The sequence below is a fragment of the Anser brachyrhynchus genome (genome assembly GCF_964034855.1).
Source record: "Anser brachyrhynchus genome assembly, chromosome: 5".
NCBI classification, from domain to species: domain Eukaryota; kingdom Metazoa; phylum Chordata; class Aves; order Anseriformes; family Anatidae; genus Anser; species Anser brachyrhynchus.
In genome coordinates this window covers 17,734,642-17,755,792 of record NC_137699.1, presented here as the reverse complement: position 1 = coordinate 17,755,792, position 21,151 = coordinate 17,734,642, and the positions used below count along the sequence as shown (strand labels likewise).

The following is a 21,151-nucleotide window of genomic DNA, read 5'->3' as shown; positions in this document are numbered from 1 at the left end:
TGATGGAGTCTTGCAAGCAAAATGCATTAGTATGAATCAATAATGCTGGTTCTAATCAATCCCACTTCTGTTTCAAGACTGCAGTTGACTCAGATGTATCATAAGATTTCTGCATGACATAATAGCTGCAAAGATCAGGGAGGTCAGACAGAGTTAGATTGATATGGTGGAGCATTGCCAGCTCATCACCAATAGCGATAATTATCCATCTGAAAATTAGTACTTTAACCATTAGTCAGAACACCTTTATTCCAGGAACTACTCATGAAAAAAAATCCGCTTCTCAGCATGGATAATGTATCAGAATCTGGCCCCCAGCCTTCGCTGCCCAGCTTCTAAAGTGTAACTCAGGATTCTCCTTGGCCAATGGCATTATGTAAGTAACAATAAAGTTGTTCAAAAACACCTGTTTAACCTCACATTCTGCAGCCTGCCACATAAAAGCAACATTTGTGTATACACAAGAGGTTTCTTTACATTTTAAGCAAGCAATAGTACTTTTCGTCAGCATACAAAATTCAGGCAGGGAATTGAGCAGTGACAGGCAGCTTGCTAGACAGCCACCATGTTACTCAAATGAAAGAATTTTTGATACAGAGAAGATTTTAAAACTCAAGTATAAACATGCTGTTCAAGTGATAATCACATTTTATTGCTTGAAAAAAAGATAGTACCAGATAGCTGACAGACAGCTTGACAGAGAATTGTTTCTGAATCAAGCACGAGATTCAGCAAGCTCAAGGTATCATCTCTTTCAATTCAATTTATTTCAATTCAGTAAAAACACGATGTAAAATTCTAACAGCAAAAATGAAGGCAAGTATGTTAAGATCTAAAGAAAGCAAGAAAAAGTAAAAAAGTACAAATATTTCTTGGCATAATGTCAATGTACTTCACTTGCATTTGATGGGTAAAGAGTGTGGGAGAAAGTGACGTCAGTGAAAAATCTGAAAGATACAAAATTATATTCATTCAATTTTTACAGTTGCAAACTATAAAACACACCAGCCAACACCTGTTTCCTACCAAAATTTGTCTTGAACCAAAGTTCTAGTTTGTTCAGACAAACCCGTTAATGTGAATTCATTAGGACAAGTGAATGGTCTCCGCAAGATTAAAGCAAAGGGCTTCAGCCAGTTCAAATTTAATCCAAATTAAAGTGGTGCAATATCTTTTGATGAAGACAAAAACTAGAGTGAAAAATAATTGGAAATCTGTAATGGTACTGAATTGCATTGTACTTTAGAACAAAAATACTAATGTAACTTTACAAAAAATAATGGAGTCTGGTACTCTACACACTTGATAATTTACATGTTTTCAGATAGCCTTCTTTTGCTTGCAAGGATTTTCTGCAGTCAAGTGCTAGATTTCTACTTGGCAAGTAATGGCAGGGAAGAAGGTTTTGTTTGTTTTTTGAGGGTCACAAAACTTCTCTTCTTGGCAGTGAAAAGTCAGCACAAGCAGCAAAACTACTGAGAAAGTTTCTTCCAGTTCCAGTGGGAATTGGATTGCAGTCATCAAAATGCATCACATGCATGTTTCCAGACATGAAATATTACCATGAAAGTCTGGAGCTAGCACTTTATAACTAGAGGCTATCTACAGGTTCAGTTATGCTGAAGCTTCAAAAATTGCAGCTTTTTAAAAACAGCATATACAGCAGTCTTACGATATTTCAGGTTCATGTCCTTAGTAAAACTATCCTGCAAAACTTGATAAAGCCTGGTTACTGCATTTTCTCAAAAAGTCACTCTTCTACAATTTTCACTAAAACCTGTATTTTTTGCCCTATTTTTAAAGCGTATATTTACTTTGCATTGGCTCCAGAATCAGAAAGGCTGCACCTGCAGCATCCCAGCATGGTGTCAGTCAAAGTCCAGCTAAAAAGCACGACTAAGTAGTTCAAGTGCAGTGCTTTCAGATCCAAAGTAGGATCTTTATCTGCTGCACTGACATTTGGTTGGGATCTCTGCCACATACTCAGCTGTACAACAGATATAACAGAAATTCTCTTGGTTTTCATATCATCAGAGGCAATCTTATATGAAAGACAGTAACCAGTGAACCATTTATCAGCTCCCTCCCCTCCAAGTTTAACCTACCACACTAAGAATGTTGATACAGACACCTAATTATTTTCTAACTACATTTGATTACGTACATGGCTAACCTGAATAAACACATACCCTTACAACAGGGAAGTGAGCAGAAACTAACACTAAGCCTGAAGACCTATCAGAGCAGGAGGTAACTCACAAAATAAAGTAGGGCAAACCCATGCAGATAGAATGGCAGTATCATCTCCTACTTCCATGACGCCCTGTCTTCATAATGTCACCGTAACAAAATGTTAATGGAGTCACCGAAACAGGTCATAGCAGAGTTGCACTCAGACGGCTGTGAAGCACCAGGCCATGGGGTTCATGACCCCCTGGGCAAGGCAGCCAAGCGCAGCTGAGAGCCGGCTGTTACTGTCAGGGGGTATGCAGAGCAGAGCGTGACCAGCAGCTGTATGTTTACACTGATATTTGCTTTGCCTTGGGAGAAGCAAAGCTTGTTACAGTACCCCATCATCTCTCTGTCTCACAAACAGATGTTTCTTTTCAAACCCAACCGGTTACAGTGGCTTACTGTTTGTCATGCCAGGCAATCCCAGATGCTCTGTCACCAATTCAGTGAAGACGGGGATGATTTTAATCCACATGTGGCTAGTTGCTATGGATGGTAACTAAGTGGCAGCTCAGTGAAGCAGAAACTTGAATGAATGAAGTAACTGCAATGTTTAGGCTGGGCTAGGGGACCAGGCAGAGGACAAGGGCACTCTGCAACAGCTGCTCCACACAAGAATCACACAACTGGACAAGGAGCAAAAGACAAACTGGTGAGGCATCGTTAGAAGGGTACGTCTTTCTCCTGGCACAGCATTATTCTCATCTTATGGTTTTCTGGTATTTACAGTGAGGAACGTTCCCTCTGGATACATGCAGTTTTTAGGTTGGCTTTCAGAAGTCAAGATTAAAGATTCGAGGCATATTGTTAATTCTCCTTTCTTGAATCATTTTCCCCAAAGAAATCTTGGGGAATTAAGGCAAATAAGACTGCTTTGTGTATACATTGGAGACTGACAGATGCCCAGTGACAGGTTTTAGCAGGAGAAAGATTCATGAATGTTTTCAGACACTGGACTAGATAGAAGTAGCAGTACTGTCTCACAGAAGTTTCTCTTTTCAGCCTTGTAAGTGCAGTTGTCAATATATCAATTACTTACCCTCAAGCATTTAGATTTTTCGAATTGTGGTTAATGCAGTGTTTATTCCTTTCGGGAAATTGGAAATTACATATACACTTTACCTGTCACTAACCTTTCACAATTGATTTTTTCTGCTCTTGAAATGTATCACAGGTAGAGATTATATTAAATTAGCGTAAGATCTTTGTAGCCTCTTAGCAAATATGATTTTAGAGCTTTATAGGTTAGTCCCTGGAAGGCAAGTGCCGTGATTAAATTACATTATTACTGTTTGGAACAAACTGCTCCTCACAATAAGAAAAAAAAAAAAAGGAAGGAAAAAAAGAAACTGAAGTTGTCCCCTCTTAAGCCCAGCCAATGAACTTTGACAAACTTTCTACATGGAAGTAAGGACTGCATCTCATGGTTCATTAACGTTTCACTGACAATCAAGGCTGCTGAACTTCCTTCTGCACATGCTTAAATTTCAGACCAGGCAAGACATAAAGCTTTAAAGTGCTCTGCCTAAATGGAGAACGGAGGAAGCTGTTTGGGCTGCAGCTGCAAATCACAATAAGCAGTTCACGATGAAACAGCCAGCATGCCCCACCTGATTTTTCTCCCCCTTCTCTTTTTTTCCAGACAATTTCACTTTTCTGATGAAAGTACATTTCATTATTCTTGTCTTCAGGGCTGATGTTTCACCCTTGCATTGTCTCTGCTATCCAGCAGTGCTTGTGAAATGATGGTCTTTCAAGCAAGCTTGAAATAGCAATGAGCTCAGGTATGGTACTATACAATAAAGGAGATAGTTGTATCCCAGGACAAAAAGTGACTTTACCCAGTCTCAGGCAAGCAGGGAAAACAGATGCAACATACAGGTTTCTCTGAGGTGTTATCTACACTGCGTTGTTCCTATGCCCAGGAAGAACTGGAAGGAAAAGATGATAGAACCCTGCAACCCTGATAGAATCTTATGGACCGTGACCATAAGATTCTCCAGAAAATGGTTTCCACTCAAGTCATAGACTTATAAAATTATAATTTATTTAATATACCACTAAGCACTACAGTATGGTAAAAATAGAAGAAGAAACTCCATTCAGACAGCCATCACCATTATGCAATAGGATTCACAATCAGTGGAGACAGGTGAGAAATTATCACAAGGAAGGAACAGTTGGGATCACTTTCTTAACAAAGAGGCTGCCCGAATAGCTCTTCCACGTGTCTTAATTGTGACATGATTTCTTAATATTAAAAATATCAGAAATGTTGTAATTTTTAATGAGCATAAATTTCCAGATTAAAAAACAAAAACAAAAAAAAAAATGCCAACAACTCGCTCAGTAGTTGAAATATCAAATAAGGTGTAATAATCCAACAGCATGACGATCTCTAAACCATTCTGTTATAATCATAATCTTTGGACACAGACACCTTTATAATTTGATATGAAAATATAATGGTACTTACTGTGGGGCAATGAAAAAGCAATGTAGTTCAACATTATTCTATCATGTCCACCTGAAAGAAAAGCCCTCCCCAATAAAACTAAGAGGCAAAGGCTTTTCAGAGTCTAAAGCCACTTTGAAATCTGTCACTGTGCACCATCAAGTATGCAGTATTCATCCACAAGGATGTTAGAAAGTTAAATTTAGGTTAAGTGCGATGCCCTTACTCTCATGTATGAGTGTGTATGTCCAGGCTGCACGTAGCACAATGAGGTTATATTCCTGATAAACAGAGACACAAAAATCATATAGCACCCACTGCAGACTCAGAAAAAATCTTAAATTGATATGCGTTAGTTGCTCTCATATATGAGCAGCATGTAGATTTTAAAACTCTCTACAGTGGTGCAGATGGAGTTTGGTTTGGAAAAGCATGAAGCAATCTGCGTTCTCAATTTCTTTTCCATAGGTGTGGGAGAAAAATGTACTTATCAAGTATTACTGGTTTCTTGCCCAATTTCAGAGAGCTTTTAAAAATAATTGAATAATAAATTCTATAAATATAAAAACATATTTAAAACTAATTTTCCTTTGGAAACAGATTTTCAAGTAATATCTTAGCAAAATATAACAGTTTTAGTTATTTTCAATTAAAGACATTAAGAATTCAATAAAGCAAAAATTGTATTTTCTGAACCAGTTGGAAAATTCTATGCAGTTACAATAACCATATAGTCTCATATACAAATGCTGAATAATCATGAATTCTGCATTTTCCATTCCAAAAGCAAAGGGAAAAGCAGCATCCTACATTTTGCAGTAGTATAGATTACAGTTGATTTTTGAGTTTGAGGCTATAATATTTTAAAATAAAACTTTTTTTTTAGTTCATCTTTTTATACAATAAAACCAAATGCTTTATTAATATACTATTAATATCACTATTTCACGTTCTTTTTCTAATAGCTCTCTTGAATACATATAAAATGGATGATAAGAAACACAACCTCAAAAATATATATGCTTACACTATGGAGACATTTTTTTCATTTACACTCCAAAAGTTTTCATTAAAAGTAATCAGTTTTGAAGTTGAGATATAATACATATAATTAGAAATATGTCAGAAGCACATTTGAGAATTTTACAATTGTGTAATATTTTGTATAGATAAGGTAATAATATTTTTCTGAGAATATATGAGATGTAAAAGGTTTTACTCGAATTGAGAAAGTTTTAAAATATTGGAATTTGAAGTTTTATTTCAGATATAATACTGTTTTCAAGTTTCAGTAAAACTCATTGAAATAAGATGTGTAAGATATACGTAGAATAAGCAAAGCAGAAAAAAATTAATATTATTTTCTTTAAATAGTAGTCAGTAAAGATTTATGTTAAGTGCAGGAATAACCTACATCTCTGCCAGAACAATAAAAAGCTGGCAGTTTTTCTAAAATTACTCTATAGTAATGTTATTAAAGAATATGAGTAAAAAAAATTGTACTCAGCATTTTCATACATGCTTTTTTCCTGGACAGAAAATAATTCTTAACTGTTGTAATTATATAATGTAATACAAGACCAATATTTTCCATTTTGAAAGGAACTAACTTTGTATATTAATGTATCTCTTGTCCAGTAGATGGCAAAATATCAGCAAGTCACCTTCAATTTTCTTGAAATTTGCTTAATTTAAGCCCCAAAGTACAGTATATTTTTTTCTTTTTCCTTCTAGTTGCTGCTTTCTATTTCATTGGATAGCAGGATTAGCTTTACCTTTTGGATGTTTTCTGTATATTATCTGCTTGAAAGACAATTTCATCTTCATCAGCTCTTGATACAACAAAGCACAATAATGTTACTATCCTTTAAATAGTCCTTTGAAGACAGTTTCTTCACCACTGAAATTTTTTTCTCCAAAAGCATGCTGCCGCTACTGTTCCCAAATTTGCCAGCACATGTTAGCATACTGTGTACAAAAATCTCTTAGCAACAATATCTTAGTGTCTAACATTTTCCTTCTTCCAACTATGATTCATGGAGCCATCTGTAGTCAGATATTGACATGCAGTATCTTAAAATAGATACCTTGCATTTGCTCAACAACTAGTTTTAGCAGCTGAAAATATAAATTATGGGAAAGGGCCAATATTTCTTTGAGGCTCTTCATCATTCCCTTGATCATTTTAGCACTGTTTAAACAAAGATTTGCCACGATCACATAGCCTCAGTATTAAGGTCACAGCATTGTGCTTTCCAAAGCGCAGCAGCATGAAGTTCTGCTGCGCTGGGTGCAGTCCTTTACATACGCCCTCAAAGCTCTCTCTGTAGCAGTCTGGGTGAGAGCCACCTGGTGACCTGACTCGGTTAATATTAATCAAAGACAAGACTTTAAAACTGTAAAGTACTGCTACATTAAGATCTAAGCTTTTTTTTTTTTTTTTTTTTTTTTTTTTTAACACCCTTGGAACCTAAGCCTCATGGAAAATGTCCCACAACAGGTGGAAAAAGCTCAGCATCTCACTGGGCAATAACAAAAAACTTTTGCAGCATCAGTACTGTAGGGAATGCAAAGATATCCTGAACCTCACTAAGGGAATGCAATAAAAATTACAACCATAGCTTCTCGAGCAGTGTTTTTGCTTCCTAAAACTCTTAGAAAGTTGTTTGGTTTTGGTTTTGTTTTTTTTTTTTTAGAAGGGAAAGCATCTTGTTTTCAGCTACAGCAAATTGCAAGAACTATCTATCAGTAGCTAAAGATTTTGCAGTTATTTGTTGCAATGCAGTGTGCAATTTCATATAACTTAAAATAATTGCATGGTGCTAAAATCAAGTAATGTTAATTAAATGAAATTATATTAAGTGGAATATATCATATAGAAAGAGTTGATAGTATGGTTTTGAGAAAAAATCTTGAGCAAAATGTGAGGAATACAATTCCATGCCAGGGAAATGAAACAGTATTAACAACTTCAAGGAACTAGGATTTTACCATAAAGATTTTTGTGTAATTGAAATTTAAAAAACAATCAAATATTCAGTTATACAACAATGGGCATCCAAATACATATGTACTTAGCTGGGTATTATCAAAAAAGTCCACTGCAAGCATAACACTATCAGTACATTTTCATTGCTAAAGTTCTGGGTTTGCTTGCAGATTTTACAGTCCCTCTGGGTCTTTGGTAATACACTCAGTAGCCATGAAACACTGCCAGAGTTGACAAGCACAGTGATTTCAAGTCAAAATTAAAAGAAGGCTATTACACTAACCAACCTTACTTTGGTCTTTCTTTGTCCTGCAGTGCTGTCTTAGCCAGGGCTCTATACTGGCTGGATACCTAAAGTGCCTTTAGGCAGCCAAGCTCATTTTCAAGTAATCTTAATATGATTTAAAAAGTAGAATGTGTATTTTACTGTACACTGTCCTTTCATGAAGATACACAGCCATGTTCTTAAAACTTAACTGCTCTTACTCATGAATAAGCCATGCCTGAATACCCTCAGATTAAGCTAAGCTTGCATGGACAGCAAGATAAAAAATGTAAGTCCTTTCCTCACAACTTGCAGGCAAATCACTTCTAAATTATCTCACTCTCTCAGCTTTGAAACGCAAACTTAACTCCTATGACAAAAGGATCCTGTGTTATGCAAGAACTAGCTTGCCAGGAAGTGCTGAACTGAATACACGGGCAAGTCAACTAAAGTTACCATGAAACATGTCAGGCAGCAAAAACGAACGTGCTGGTGAATTCATCCCAGGCACAACTTCCCTGCTTCACATCACTCTTTTATTACCTTCTATTTCCTTAGATGAGAAATAACTAATATTTTTAGGTTACCCTGCTTTATACAGATTGTGGTAAGCCTCTTCCTCAGTCACTACACGTATTAGGAAATTTAATGTTTATTTCTATACTAAAAGTAGGAAAAAATTACATCTTTTTTTCTGCTTCTCTGCTAAAAAGCCATCCATCAAGTTGTTCTCAAGGAAGATGCACTTTTCTAAGCTTGTGTTTTAATAATTAATATGAGAAGGAAAAAGCAGACAGTATGATACACACGTTTACAATTACAGACTCATTCCATGTGAAAATCTAGCTCAGGCGGGAAAGAGCCATCAGAAGCCAGTTATTGCATAATCCCCATTACTACTACATGGGTGAGCAGCAATTCCAAATAAGTATTTATTAAAAGCAGATAAAGCCAGGTTGCAGCATCAGATGAATTAGATAAGGCACAGACAGCAATAGAATTGACTTAATTTTCTTTTTTTTTTAATATGTTAAATCAGAAAGCCATGAAATGCAATCTTCTTCTGCAGAAGCTTTTTAGAAAAAGACTGAGAAAGTATGCTGTGTGCTGGATTTTGCTTTCCTTGAAATCACAGTAAACATTGGGTTATGTAAAAAATGCAGCTGAAGTGTGGACAGGTGTGCCCTGCTGTAGGGTGCAAGCTTTCACCTCTGAACGCAGGCCTGCCTCATAGAAAAGGCAAAATTAGTGGTTACTTCCCAAAATACTTTCAGAAAAAAATGTCTTCCTACTCAGAGTAGGCAAGAGATACTGCTAACTATTTCACAGTGAAAACTGCTTATGAGATTCAGTTCTGCAAACAGCGCTGTTTAATAACACAGTGTTGTTTAAACTGCTACCCAAATGGGCAAAAACGGTTTTTGAAAGCCCTTAGGACAAAATGCACCGAGCTAATAAAATACATTGATTATTTTATCTAATACATTTGGTGGATTCATTCCAAACTCAATGGGTTATCCAGAACAAAACCTCTGGAAACAGTAGCCTAGTAAAAGCCAGTGCTGATGGGAACAGACATGGGACTGCAGCGTATGCCAACTGCTCATCACGAGCACTGTCTTCAAAATGGCAGTGCAACAAGATGCACAGTTTGTCCTAAAGGCACAGACCCTTCCTTTTTTAAGCAGCAAGGACTCACTCGAATATTACCAGAAATTAACGCTGAATAGCCTGTATATTCCTGCAAAAGCAAGAGATCACGCCAGCACATTACCTGTCCATCAGTCATAACCATTAATCGGTATTTTAAGGCCTGATGTGCTCGTGATCTCAGTCAAGAGCTGTGCTCAGCTGGGTGGATACAAAACAAAAAGATCATCATTGCCCTGAAATGCAAGCTAAGTTGTGACAATCCATTCGGATACAAGCACACGGGAGAACAGCAGGACACGGCTGGGCATCCTGGCAGAAGTAGCCTCGGCCCAAGAGGTGGAGAAATTTCTCTGAAATATCTAGTTCATTAGCATCAACTAATTCAATCAGTGTCACTAGGGCTTTTACATATAGATTATAGCGGCACACAAAATCTAATAATGTACTAGGTATTTAATAGAGAAACTGAATAGTATTAACATCTCAAAATAACACCATGTAACAGCAGTAAGAAAATTTTAAATGTAGTAGATTAGTGCTAGCACGCTTATCTATAGTTTGTGAAACACATTTCCCATACGATTTATCCTTCTTTATACCACACATATTGGTCCCGGAATCAAGACATCATAAAAGAACCACAACTCTCATTTTTCCCACAGTTAAATCTAGAGCAGAGCCTGATACAATACACTTTTCTGTAGGAACACTGAAGGGGAAAAAAAAAAAAAGAAAAAAAAACTAGCTATCTGTCACTCTCTGGATGTTTATACAGTTCCTAACATTTCCATTTCAAGACACGTAAAATCCTGGCAACGATGCAACTCGAATAAATGGACATTTTATATTAATCTTGTTCATCCTAGTCTTAGGACTAATGGTGGGTTTGGTTTTTTTTGTTGTTGTTTTTACTTGGAGACAAAATCTGCTTTAAACCAATAAAAGAACAAAAACAGCTACTTATAGATAAAATAATCAAAGTATTTCCAATGACAAGATTTATTGTGCTCTTTATAGTTACAGAAAAAAAAAACCATGCAGAGTTGCCACAGCTGACATTTTACAAGAATAAGACAAGCTATGTGCCACTGTTCAGTTACGATCGGGCTAGTTAAGAACTTACCCTTGTTGCCTTCCTTTCCGGGATACGGTACGAATAAAATAGTAGGAGCAATATTTAAACTTGCTATCAAAATCCTATAATTAAATTAAAATTATACAGATCTGATTGCCTCTTGCAACCTCCCTCCTGACAGCTCATTGCAACTGCACTGCACACCAGTCTTGCTCGCTTGGAGCAAAAACAGGTAGTGACCCTTACAATTTAGTTTGCTTTATTTGTTCCTTTTTATAATCTAGTTTCAGCTGCTTCTCAGCTTTTTGAAGTTTATTGACTTGGTGGGAAGAAAAAACAAACAAACAAAAAAAACAGATCGGCTCCTAGCTACCTCAGGGACATGCTGTTTCCCAGTGAAATACTGCTGTGAGGGAGGACAGCTGAGGCATTTCAGCTGGACTGTCTGAGTGGGGAGAGAAAGTGCAAAGGGGAAGATAAGAGGTCTGGGATCCTTTACACAGAGCACAATACAAATCACAGACACTCCTCCAGAAGTCTGCAGCCACATTACAACTATGCAGCAACAACTGACTTTCTTTTTTTCTTTTCCCCTCCCAAAAAGACACATTCTGTGGTATTTTTAGCATCTCCAAGTGTGGCAATATTTTGTCTTTCTCAATACAAGATAATCACATAATTTAGTTTCTTTGTGTCCCAGTTTTCAAAAGTAGCTGCAGTATCTTCAGAAGCAGGGGGCAGAAGCATCTTTGCTGCCCCAAGTTCTCAGCAGCAGTATCACATACCTCTTTGTTGTCACCAACTGTATAATAAACAAAAAAATTGATCCTTGGTAATTGTACTTTGTGTGCCGCTAAGAAGCGTCTGCCTAACAGCTTGTCAATGCTTCAAAACTGACAATTGCAGGAAATCTACTGGCACTTGAGGTCACCTCAAATTTGCCATTGAACGCTTTTCTCTTGGAAGTGTTACTTGGAAGAACATCTTGTATCCCAGTTATTCTCAGGGATAGTTTCATTTGGCAACATTTCCCCTAATACTCTAACAGATACCATGTCAGCACAACAAAGGCATAAATATGCTGGAGGTGATGTACGGGATTCCCAAAAAGCCTTTTTCTCAAATGAGAACATGTGTTCCTCTATAAATAGCACTTCAAGGTAAGTGATGAGAAAACATGTCATAACTAATCATTGTTTGCGTCTCAGTATATCACCATGAGACCTTTGTTTTTTATTTATTTAATAATCTCCTCTTATGAAAATAATGGTGCGTATGCATACATCTATACATACACATTTATTTTCAAAGGAAAAATCCATTTTTTTTCTTGTATGGTCACTTCTGTAGAGTTAAAGATGTTAAATGCTTTATATTTTTTAACCATGTTAAGTCCTTGAATCTTTTCCATCAGTATTTAAATATCACAAATAACGAGTAAGTGTAAATTTGAATGCATACACTTTCATGACAGAGTCTTTTACCTGCTATTTCTGTACTGCAAAACAGAATGTAACTGATCAACATAAGCAGTGGTCACGAAAAATAAATAAAACACGAAAATAAATAAAACACGAAAAATAAATAAATAAAACAACCAAAATGAGTACGAAAAAGCTCAAAGATTTGACTGAAATCAGGACAAAAGGAGCAAAAAGCTTAAGGTCTGACTAATGCCAGAATGTATAATAAGCAGAGAGATCTTTTTTGCCAATAACACATAATATTCAATAATGCATTGTTCACACGGGTGTTTTAGGACAGGAATTAGGATAAAAATAAATACTTAGCAAAAAAAAAATCCTTATCCAATTGCTATATTCTACTAACACAACAGTTACATATTTTAACATCAAGAGAGAAAATATTTTTTTATATTTGTAAGAAGACTTTTTGAGGCACTGGACAGAGATTTTCAGTTGTAAAATTTGCTTTCTCAGAGTTTCACCCTTTCAAAAGTGTCAGAGACAAAAAATACCTGGGAGTATCTCCTATTATCTTCTTTATCCATAAATTCCATCAAAAAGAGAATTTAAAAAAATGATAAATGATAAACTAAATAAAACTGGGCTTTGGGAAGCCATTACAGAAATATGCTGGATAGAAAAGATGATTTTTTCTGACCATTAGCAGGGCTGGGAGCATTGCATGCATTTCCACCTTGTGACATCCCCATCCTCCCTCTCTTCCCTGCTCAGACTCCATCTCATACAGTCAGTCCCAACTTCCCCCGATCTGATTTTCTTTCTCTTCTGCTCTTGAAGATGAAAAATCTCCCAAAGACCCTTATCTATTTTGCTCTTACTCAGTTCTCTCTTTCACTGACTCCCAGCCTTGGTCTCAGGCAGTCTTGCACTCTTCCACCCATCTGCAAGGTCAAGCTCTCAAGTTCCTTGTTTACTTACCCATGCCCAATTCTGCCTGTCTATATTCCCCTAGCCAGCTTCCAAATATGCAGTCTAGTTCTGGAGTCCCTGTATTTGAGTCAGACTGCAAACCATTTTACACTGTTGTGTTATTAACATGGAGATCACTGACAGCATGCAGGGCAATTAAAGAAAACAAAACAAAACAACATAACACAACAGGGGAGATGGGGCGAGGAGAGGTGGGTCAACAGAGTTTTCAGTATGAGCAAAACAACACATGTTTTCCCTCACCCATACTCTGAAACAGCTGAATCATTTTGTTTTTCTGAACAATGCAGCCTCAGATATAAGGCATGGAAATTTTCATTTCAAATGATTCAAATCTGGCAAAAATATGAGCAATTGAAATAGATGTACAGCCAACATACTGAAAGGAACAATCCTACCTGCCGTGGCACTGGAAGAAGGCTGTTCCTCCTGCTGTCTATATACCAGCGCAATAACAGACCATGTTGATTTGGGACAGCAACGGTCAATAACAGAGTACGTCTGAGAGAGAAATCATCCTCAGGTACGACCCTAGGTGTCACTAAACGCAACCTCTGAATAGTTCTGCATGTTTGAACACACATGCTTTAAAAACGCTAATTATTAGCTCTATTTGCTCTAAGCTTGGAAGTGCTTTATAGCCCATATGAAAACATATGAATTATTCATATAGAGCTTCTGGTCACTAACAGAAAAAACATGATAAACAAGGTGTATGTTCACTTGAACTTGCGCAGTACAATATCAATGGCTTGTAAACACTGCAAAACTGATGATTCTGAGTTACTGGATTAATAGTTGCCAGGTAGGTAGAAATTATTTTATATTAATCTATGAAGTCAAACTGCATGGAAAACCAAGAAGTTATGGATGTTGGTAGGATATCACAGATTTTCTGAAAGAACATTTTGTCAATTTTCCAGTCCATCCGTTTGCAGCTACCACAAGACCAAGGACTAAGCTTCTGTCTATATTTTCGGTAATAACATAGAAATACTAACATGAAAAGAACAGCAACTATAATAAATAAATAAATAAAAAGCTAAAATCACTGGAAAGTTTAAAGGTAGCTTATAAATGGAATGGCAGTTATAGTTCATCATGTCATCAGACAGTTTATGAGAACTGTAACTCGATCTACTCTATGTTGATGGCAATCATGTTTTGGCAAGCCCTATCAAAAGGTAGAAATGGCTGTGGAGGCATCAGCAGAACTTACAACAGGGATGACAGAATAGTTCACAGAAGTGTTAATACTTATTAAGGGGAAATAGAAACAAAGAAACAAACAAACACAAAAAAAAAAAATACAGAAAAATCTCTGGTACCCCATACTCTGTTATTGTGCAGTACATCCTATCAGCAAAATCTGTTACAGCTGACAGCCACAGACAGAGTTTCAGGTGTGGGTGATATCAGCTGTACTCAACATTGATTACTAACTTAAGAGGTCCCAGTAATCAGTCTGGATGAAACCCATTTCTTCAAAGGTGGCTAATAAAATGTTATGCACTTAACTGGGAAGCATATACAAGCTTTTTCATGGATATGACACTTGACAATGCCATTCTAATACTAATTCTGCCAGACACTGAAAAGGTAAAAAAGACAGGCATATCCCAGGCAGAGATGCCCACCCAGAACACAGTGTGGGATACCTAAATTAAATGGCACAGAATTCAGCTCAGAAGAGTCTCCCTTCTTTATGATCCTGTAAATTCGTGCTTATTTTAATAAGGACTTGATTTGGAAAGAAGTGAACACTCTCCCCCACACACTTTTTTTTATGTGGAGTAAAATTAAAATATATTCATTGGCCACTAATGCAAGATGCACAGTCAAAACATGCTCCCCATTTTCATCAAAATACTACTAATAATAAAGCTTTGGCCTGCCTTGAAAGCAGTATAAAAATTTCTCCATATATGGATACTGTTTATTTACAGAAAAGCCCAGTTTTCATACAATCAGTTTTGTAAGCAGCAATTCAAAGGAATGATCCTTTTAGATTTCTGGGGAAATAACATAATGGAGGTTACTCAAAGGAATAGATCATGCAGCTACAACCATTCTCATTATGTACATATGAGATGCTTCGATGTTCCTTGCTACTGATTACATGAGTAAACAATTTTAGTATGCAAAATCCTATTAACTCAAGGGGATTCTGCATAATTTTATAACAGCTCCACTTGTGGTGTCTGATCGACTGGGTCAGCAGCAGACAGATGGCAAAGAATTAATTCTAATTGCAATGCTGCCATCGGGGTTTTCTCTACTCACTGCATTTGGAAAAACTAGCAGAAAAACCTTTTCTTATATTTCCTACACCTAAAAGCAAGACACCATTGAGTAAAAAGATGCAAAGCAATTTCCTTTTTTTTAAGCACATGGATGTAGAAAGGATAGAAAAAAGCCAAACTAATTGTCAGTCCTTCTGTCCCAACTAGGGGTAGAGGACCAGTCAAAAGCCCAAATGTCAGAGGTGGTAACATATAATAAATGATAACAAATACAAGCATTTTATTCCATAGGGACAGGGAATACTTAACTGGTCAGTAAGCACACTTCCACAGCTAGACTGTTCTCTTGAGATTATTTCTTCTGTCACTGTGCTTGCTAGCGGTTCTGACATTATTTGGTTTTGGCTAGTCACCCTTCACTACTTGAAGCCCTATAACGATCAGTGCTAGCTTTTACAAAGATTTTTTTCTGCCTTTTTCCCTGTGTTTTCTTAATTTAGGAGGAACAGTAAAAATGTTGCAGCAGTCAGTATAAAGAGAAAGACAAATGGAAATTATTCTGCTTTCCACTTCCACATAAAACCCTAAAACAAAGGCTAAAGTGAATCTCAAAGACACAGAGGAATAAAATCTGATCTCTCAAGGTAGAGAGATGACACTGTAACCCATCCCTCCAAAAATTAGGGATTTCTCTTTTCCATTTTTTAATCACCCAATTAAATCAATCCCTAATTCTAAGGTACAATGATTAAGTATTATTTAGTACTTAGTGAATTTGTGCTTAGTGCATATTCAGATGGCAAATTATTAGCAGTCAGAAAATGGTCCCTAAAATTAAATTATTAATACACTGTTTCCCTAATTTTGGGAAAACGGTCTCCAGAGAAAACAATGATCTGGCTGGGATTTGCAGCCAGATCTTAAGCTCAAGAGACACAACCTACGTCCAGAAAACCTTCAAAGTACAGAGCTAATTAAACTGATACAGAAATATTTGGCTGAGTTTTGTTAAGACACAGAGGCATTTTCCAGGCATGAACTCTGAGACGCCAACTCCAAGACCTACATAGACATAGCAAATATTCAACCAATATTATTTGTCAAAGCATAAGAGAAAAGGTGCTTTGTTTTGTGGGTTTGTTTGTTTGAGCTTTGTTTTTCATTTGTTTTTTGAATTCTATGCCAGGATGATCCAGCTAGGGAGCAGGATATAATGGGAAAGATGCAAAGGTAAATCAGGACTTTTTTTGTTAAAAGAGTACTTGTTTTGGGGAAACGGTCTCCTCATGTTTCATGACAGGACAGTTTCTTTTAGTAATACTGTGTAATTACTCTTCTAGAAGCACTATTTTCTGTAAATTGAAAAAAAAAACTTTTTCTTTTTCTATAAACATCACAACTTTCATTCCTATTTCTCACATGCCAGTTTGTATTATGAATGTTACACTGAAATAAAGACTAATTAGGACTGCTTCAGAAATGAGGGCTTAAGGTTGTCAGACATACCTGGCAACCCTTTTGGACAACTTTCTTCCATCTGGATTTTTAATTAAACTCACTTAAAGTAATATGAGCAAATGGTGAAAAAACATCTAATGGATTTTGACTAATCCAAAGAAAGACTTTCATTGTGGTGAAAGAGATGACAACTTCAACCTTTATCACTGACTGCACTGCACTTAATCCAACCCCATCCCTGAAACATTTCCCAGATTTTTGGCATCACACCCAAGGAAGGAAGAATTGACAAAACCAAGTTCACATAGTACAGAAAAATAAGAGATTTTTTTTTTTAATATTGTTGAGGGGCAGGGGGAAGGCACTTTTTTTTTTTTTTTTCCTTACCTGAAATGGAGACTGGCTGTTGTAATTCTTAATCTCCTTGTTTGCTCCCCGGAAGAGCAGCACTCTGGCACAACTCTCCTGAAAATGGTAAAAGGGTAAACTTCTTAATAATGGTCCTAAAGAGATGTTGAGGCTATGAGATGTTTTGCTGCTTTGAATATATTTTCTTAGATAAGAACAGCAATAGTCAAAAAATATATGTATTAGTCTGAGAAAATAAGTTATAAGTAGTATTTAAATGTGTGACAGGGCTTGAGGTGCTTTGCGATGTGTTAGAGTAGAAACAACTTGCAAGTGTTAAAAAAAAAAAGTAAAGGAATGTGAGATGTAAACATCTTATTAAATTTTTAATAAATTGTACTGTGGAAATTCCATATTTAACAAAAAAAAAAAAGAATTTGCAGTAAATGCATTAGTTCAAAGTGAAATTTGACTCCCAAACGTGTTTTGCCTATTTTGTAGGGAAAATAGTACACTGTTCAAGGTACAGTAAACAGTACTTGTGATGAATATCATCCTCCCCTACTGCTAAAAATTATATAAAGCAGTTTTACTGCTTGTGTGAATTTGCTCTGTTTGTTGGTTTGTTTTTATTTTTTTGTTTTGTTTTCTTTGCTTTTAGTTTTTTTTTGGTTGGTTGGTTTGAGTTTTTTGATTTTATTTTCTTGCTGATCCTCAATGCTAAACATTTAATGTTTGTTTTTTGTTGTTGTTGTTTTGTGTACCTGGAACCGTACTGACCAGTCTAACCTACTTTCTTTTTCCCCCAAATACTAACAGTTACAGTGCAAACCCAATACACTTCTTTTAAGGAAAAGAGAAATGTATGGCTCAAGACCTTCTGAACTGAGGAAATCTGCAAATGAAATCCTCTAAGAACAACTGTTTTGGATTGACACAGAGTATCCTTAGATCACTAGTCTACACTGTTCTAAAGTATGAGTGACCTGCCAGAAATCCTCTGTGGTTCTGGCACACTTTTCAGAATACTAGACTTTTTAGCAATCCATATATATACTCTATTTCCTATATGTCATCTCTAATGTTCATCTTAGGATATTATGCAAACCAGTTTGTTTTTGTTTTCTGATCATGAACATTTCTACTAATTTCATTGTGCTTTTTGGATTTTTTGCCATGTTATGTTATGGAGTTCTACCAAATGAAATATTTCAAAGTGCTACCTTTCATTTCTAACAGTGAATTTGCAGCCAGATAAAAGAGTATTATAGTTTAGCTGTTTTAGTGACAGAAATTGAGCTTATTTATTAGGTTTTGAGTCATAAGCAAACATGTAGAAAGTATGACTGAAAATAATTTTCCTCATGTTTTCCAGTTCATCACAGCAGATTCTTGATCTCTTCCATCACAGGGTCATCCTAAATACATCTGGGGAAGAGGTATCCTACCCTTTCACTACGGTTCGTTACTCCAAAAAGATGTTCTTTTGTTTCCTTTTGCTCCCACACTTCCTATTTTGCAAAACAGACTGAAACAACAAAATGGATCCTATCTCAAGATAGGATATTAATAATCATCTCTCATCTATATTAGTAATCATCTCTCAGACAGTATTTTTTAAAGATATATAATTAATATAGTCTCATTTGCTTGTACAGAAATCTGAACATTAGGTGTGTTCACTGTATCTCTAAACACAGAAAGATCTACACCAATGCTTAAAATGTCATAGTTTCCTAATTTTTCTGACTTCTATATTAGCAAATATGCAAAAGAAGTAAATGTGCTGCAATCCAGAGGATGACCTCCAGGTTTAAATGAATAAATAAATACACAAATAATCTTTTCCAGGTTACTTTCCCAAGAATTTGTTTCAGACTGACTGCTAAATGATGCTAGGCTTACACACTACATTATATTCCCACAGTGACCACTGTTCCCCTAGGAATAACATATTTTTACATTCTTCACAATCTTCAAATAAGCTATATACAGTGTAACAAAAAAAAAAATGTAAATTGATTTATTTCTTAAATGGTTTTGATAAGAAAAGTTATGTCAAAAGTGTACAGAGTTGTTCAACAAAAAAATAATAAAATCTTGTTTTGGATGAAGTACAGAGTTTCGTTCTTTATTTCTTCTTCTTAAACAAACAAAAGCATTCCTGGCTTCAGAGTCTCTCTTCCTTTTGTCTCCTTCTCATATGTCCGGTGTTAAGGGGAACAAACCAGGGAGAAAAAGCAGAAAAGCCAGAACCAAAAATGCTTCGGATGACCTTTTTTTTTTTTTTTTCCTTAATTCCTTAATTGAAGGGAAATTGCCCATTTAAGAGTTCGGTGTTCTTAAGGTGCTTCCTACCAATGCCACAACTTCTGTTTGCAGTTTGGACAAACTAACAACTTCTGATATTGAGGGCTTAGCATTGTTCATTCGTTATATCATACATGAATCGAATATGCAGTATGATGCCTTTTAGGCATCATAATACTGAAAAAGCATTTTTCAGAGATCTCTAGGCTTGTCAGCAGATAAGATTCAATTTGGTGTTTGAGTTCTGATTAACTGAGTTAATACTACAACAGTTTCCACATAGAATCCAGTCCTATGACTGAAAGAAGGCACTCTTCATCCCTCCGTTTTTATTCGGAAAAAGCAGAGTATAAGACCTGTCCACACTTCATTGATTTACTGGACGGCCACCAAATAATAATAAATAATAATAATAATAAATAATAAATAATAATAATAATAATAATAAACTTTAAAAAACAAGAAGTCATTTAGATCAGCACTTAGCTGGTACTTAAGAAAACAAAATTACTGAAATCCTGAGAAAATTCCCTGGAGAAAGCTGGAAGGGAAAAATCCAATGGGTAATGACTCCATCTACAGGAATCAAGAGGCAAAAAGGATCTTGCTGTCCTTCCCATCTTCTTCTGGAAAAGGTAAACACAGGTCCTTCCACATTAGCTAATAACAACTTTCAATTAAGTTGAAAAAATCACCATGGGTTATGGTTCACAGCACCAAAGAAAAACTCTTTACTTTTACATATTCCTGATTAAAGAAAACAAAATCAGGACACTGTAGCCACAAGATGTAAAACTTCCAGTCAAAAAGCCCAGTTTAATGATAATGAAAACATTCATGATCTGTAGGTGAAATTTCAGTGACAGTCTCTGAATCTTCCACAGAATATTTCTTTCAATAGACATCAGGAGGAGAACACACCTTCACATGAAAAATACTGTCATTCAACAGGATTATTCTAATTTCCATATCATACTGCATAACATTTGCTACAAGTGTGTGATCTTGTAAATAACTATAGCCATGAAAACATTACAATATAACGGTTTAAAAAAAAAAAGAATTTGCATTTTTATGTTTATATATGGTCCAAACTTCAAAATTCTTACTCAGAAAAAGTGAAATAAATAAAGTTTGAAAAAATATTTTTTAAATATTCACTTAACAGAAATGCCTATAGTTACTTGTGTCTAATTCCTGATGGGAAGCATAAACGCAAAATTTTTGTTGAGAAAAAAGTGACTTTCAATCCTCTGCAAAATCCTCTAGGAATCTGTATGCCTACAGAAGCAAAGAAACCATTGCTAAGCTTAACCTAGTTGTTCTAGGGGCTTAACCTGTTGAAGACCACCAGCAGACAGGGAGCAACAAGCAATCCACAGAGACACTTACCCACTGATATGTTGCATACTTCAAACAATAATGAGCATTAACAGGGAAATTTTGTATGACTGGACTCTTTATGAATTGAAATCAATTATGGCATACACAACAAGTCAACTGTCAAATTATTCCCCAAATTCTATTTTTAAAACAGTCAAGTCTTCAATACTTGAAGAATCTGCTTTGAAAAGACTTTTGAAAAAGCTGAGATTGTAATTAATTAAGAAGCAGATGCTTTAACAGATGTTTCACTAGTTACAGTCACATCTTATGACTTGTATTTTCCTAATGCGATGTAACATTAAACGTGCTGTGTTTTAACA

General features: G+C 35.8%; 1 protein-coding gene across 8 annotated transcripts in view; it reads right to left on the bottom strand.

Annotated features, from left to right (window-relative positions):
* The window catches only part of SHANK2 (SH3 and multiple ankyrin repeat domains 2), a 354,395-nt gene that overhangs the window by 275,252 nt on the left and 57,992 nt on the right, over positions 1-21,151 (bottom strand). For all 8 annotated transcript variants that reach the window (XM_080594526.1, XM_080594522.1, XM_080594527.1 and 5 more), the window contains one exon: positions 17,175-17,252. In XM_080594526.1, the coding sequence (XP_080450652.1) occupies positions 17,175-17,252 (78 nt within the window). The remainder of the gene's footprint in view (positions 1-17,174; positions 17,253-21,151) is intronic.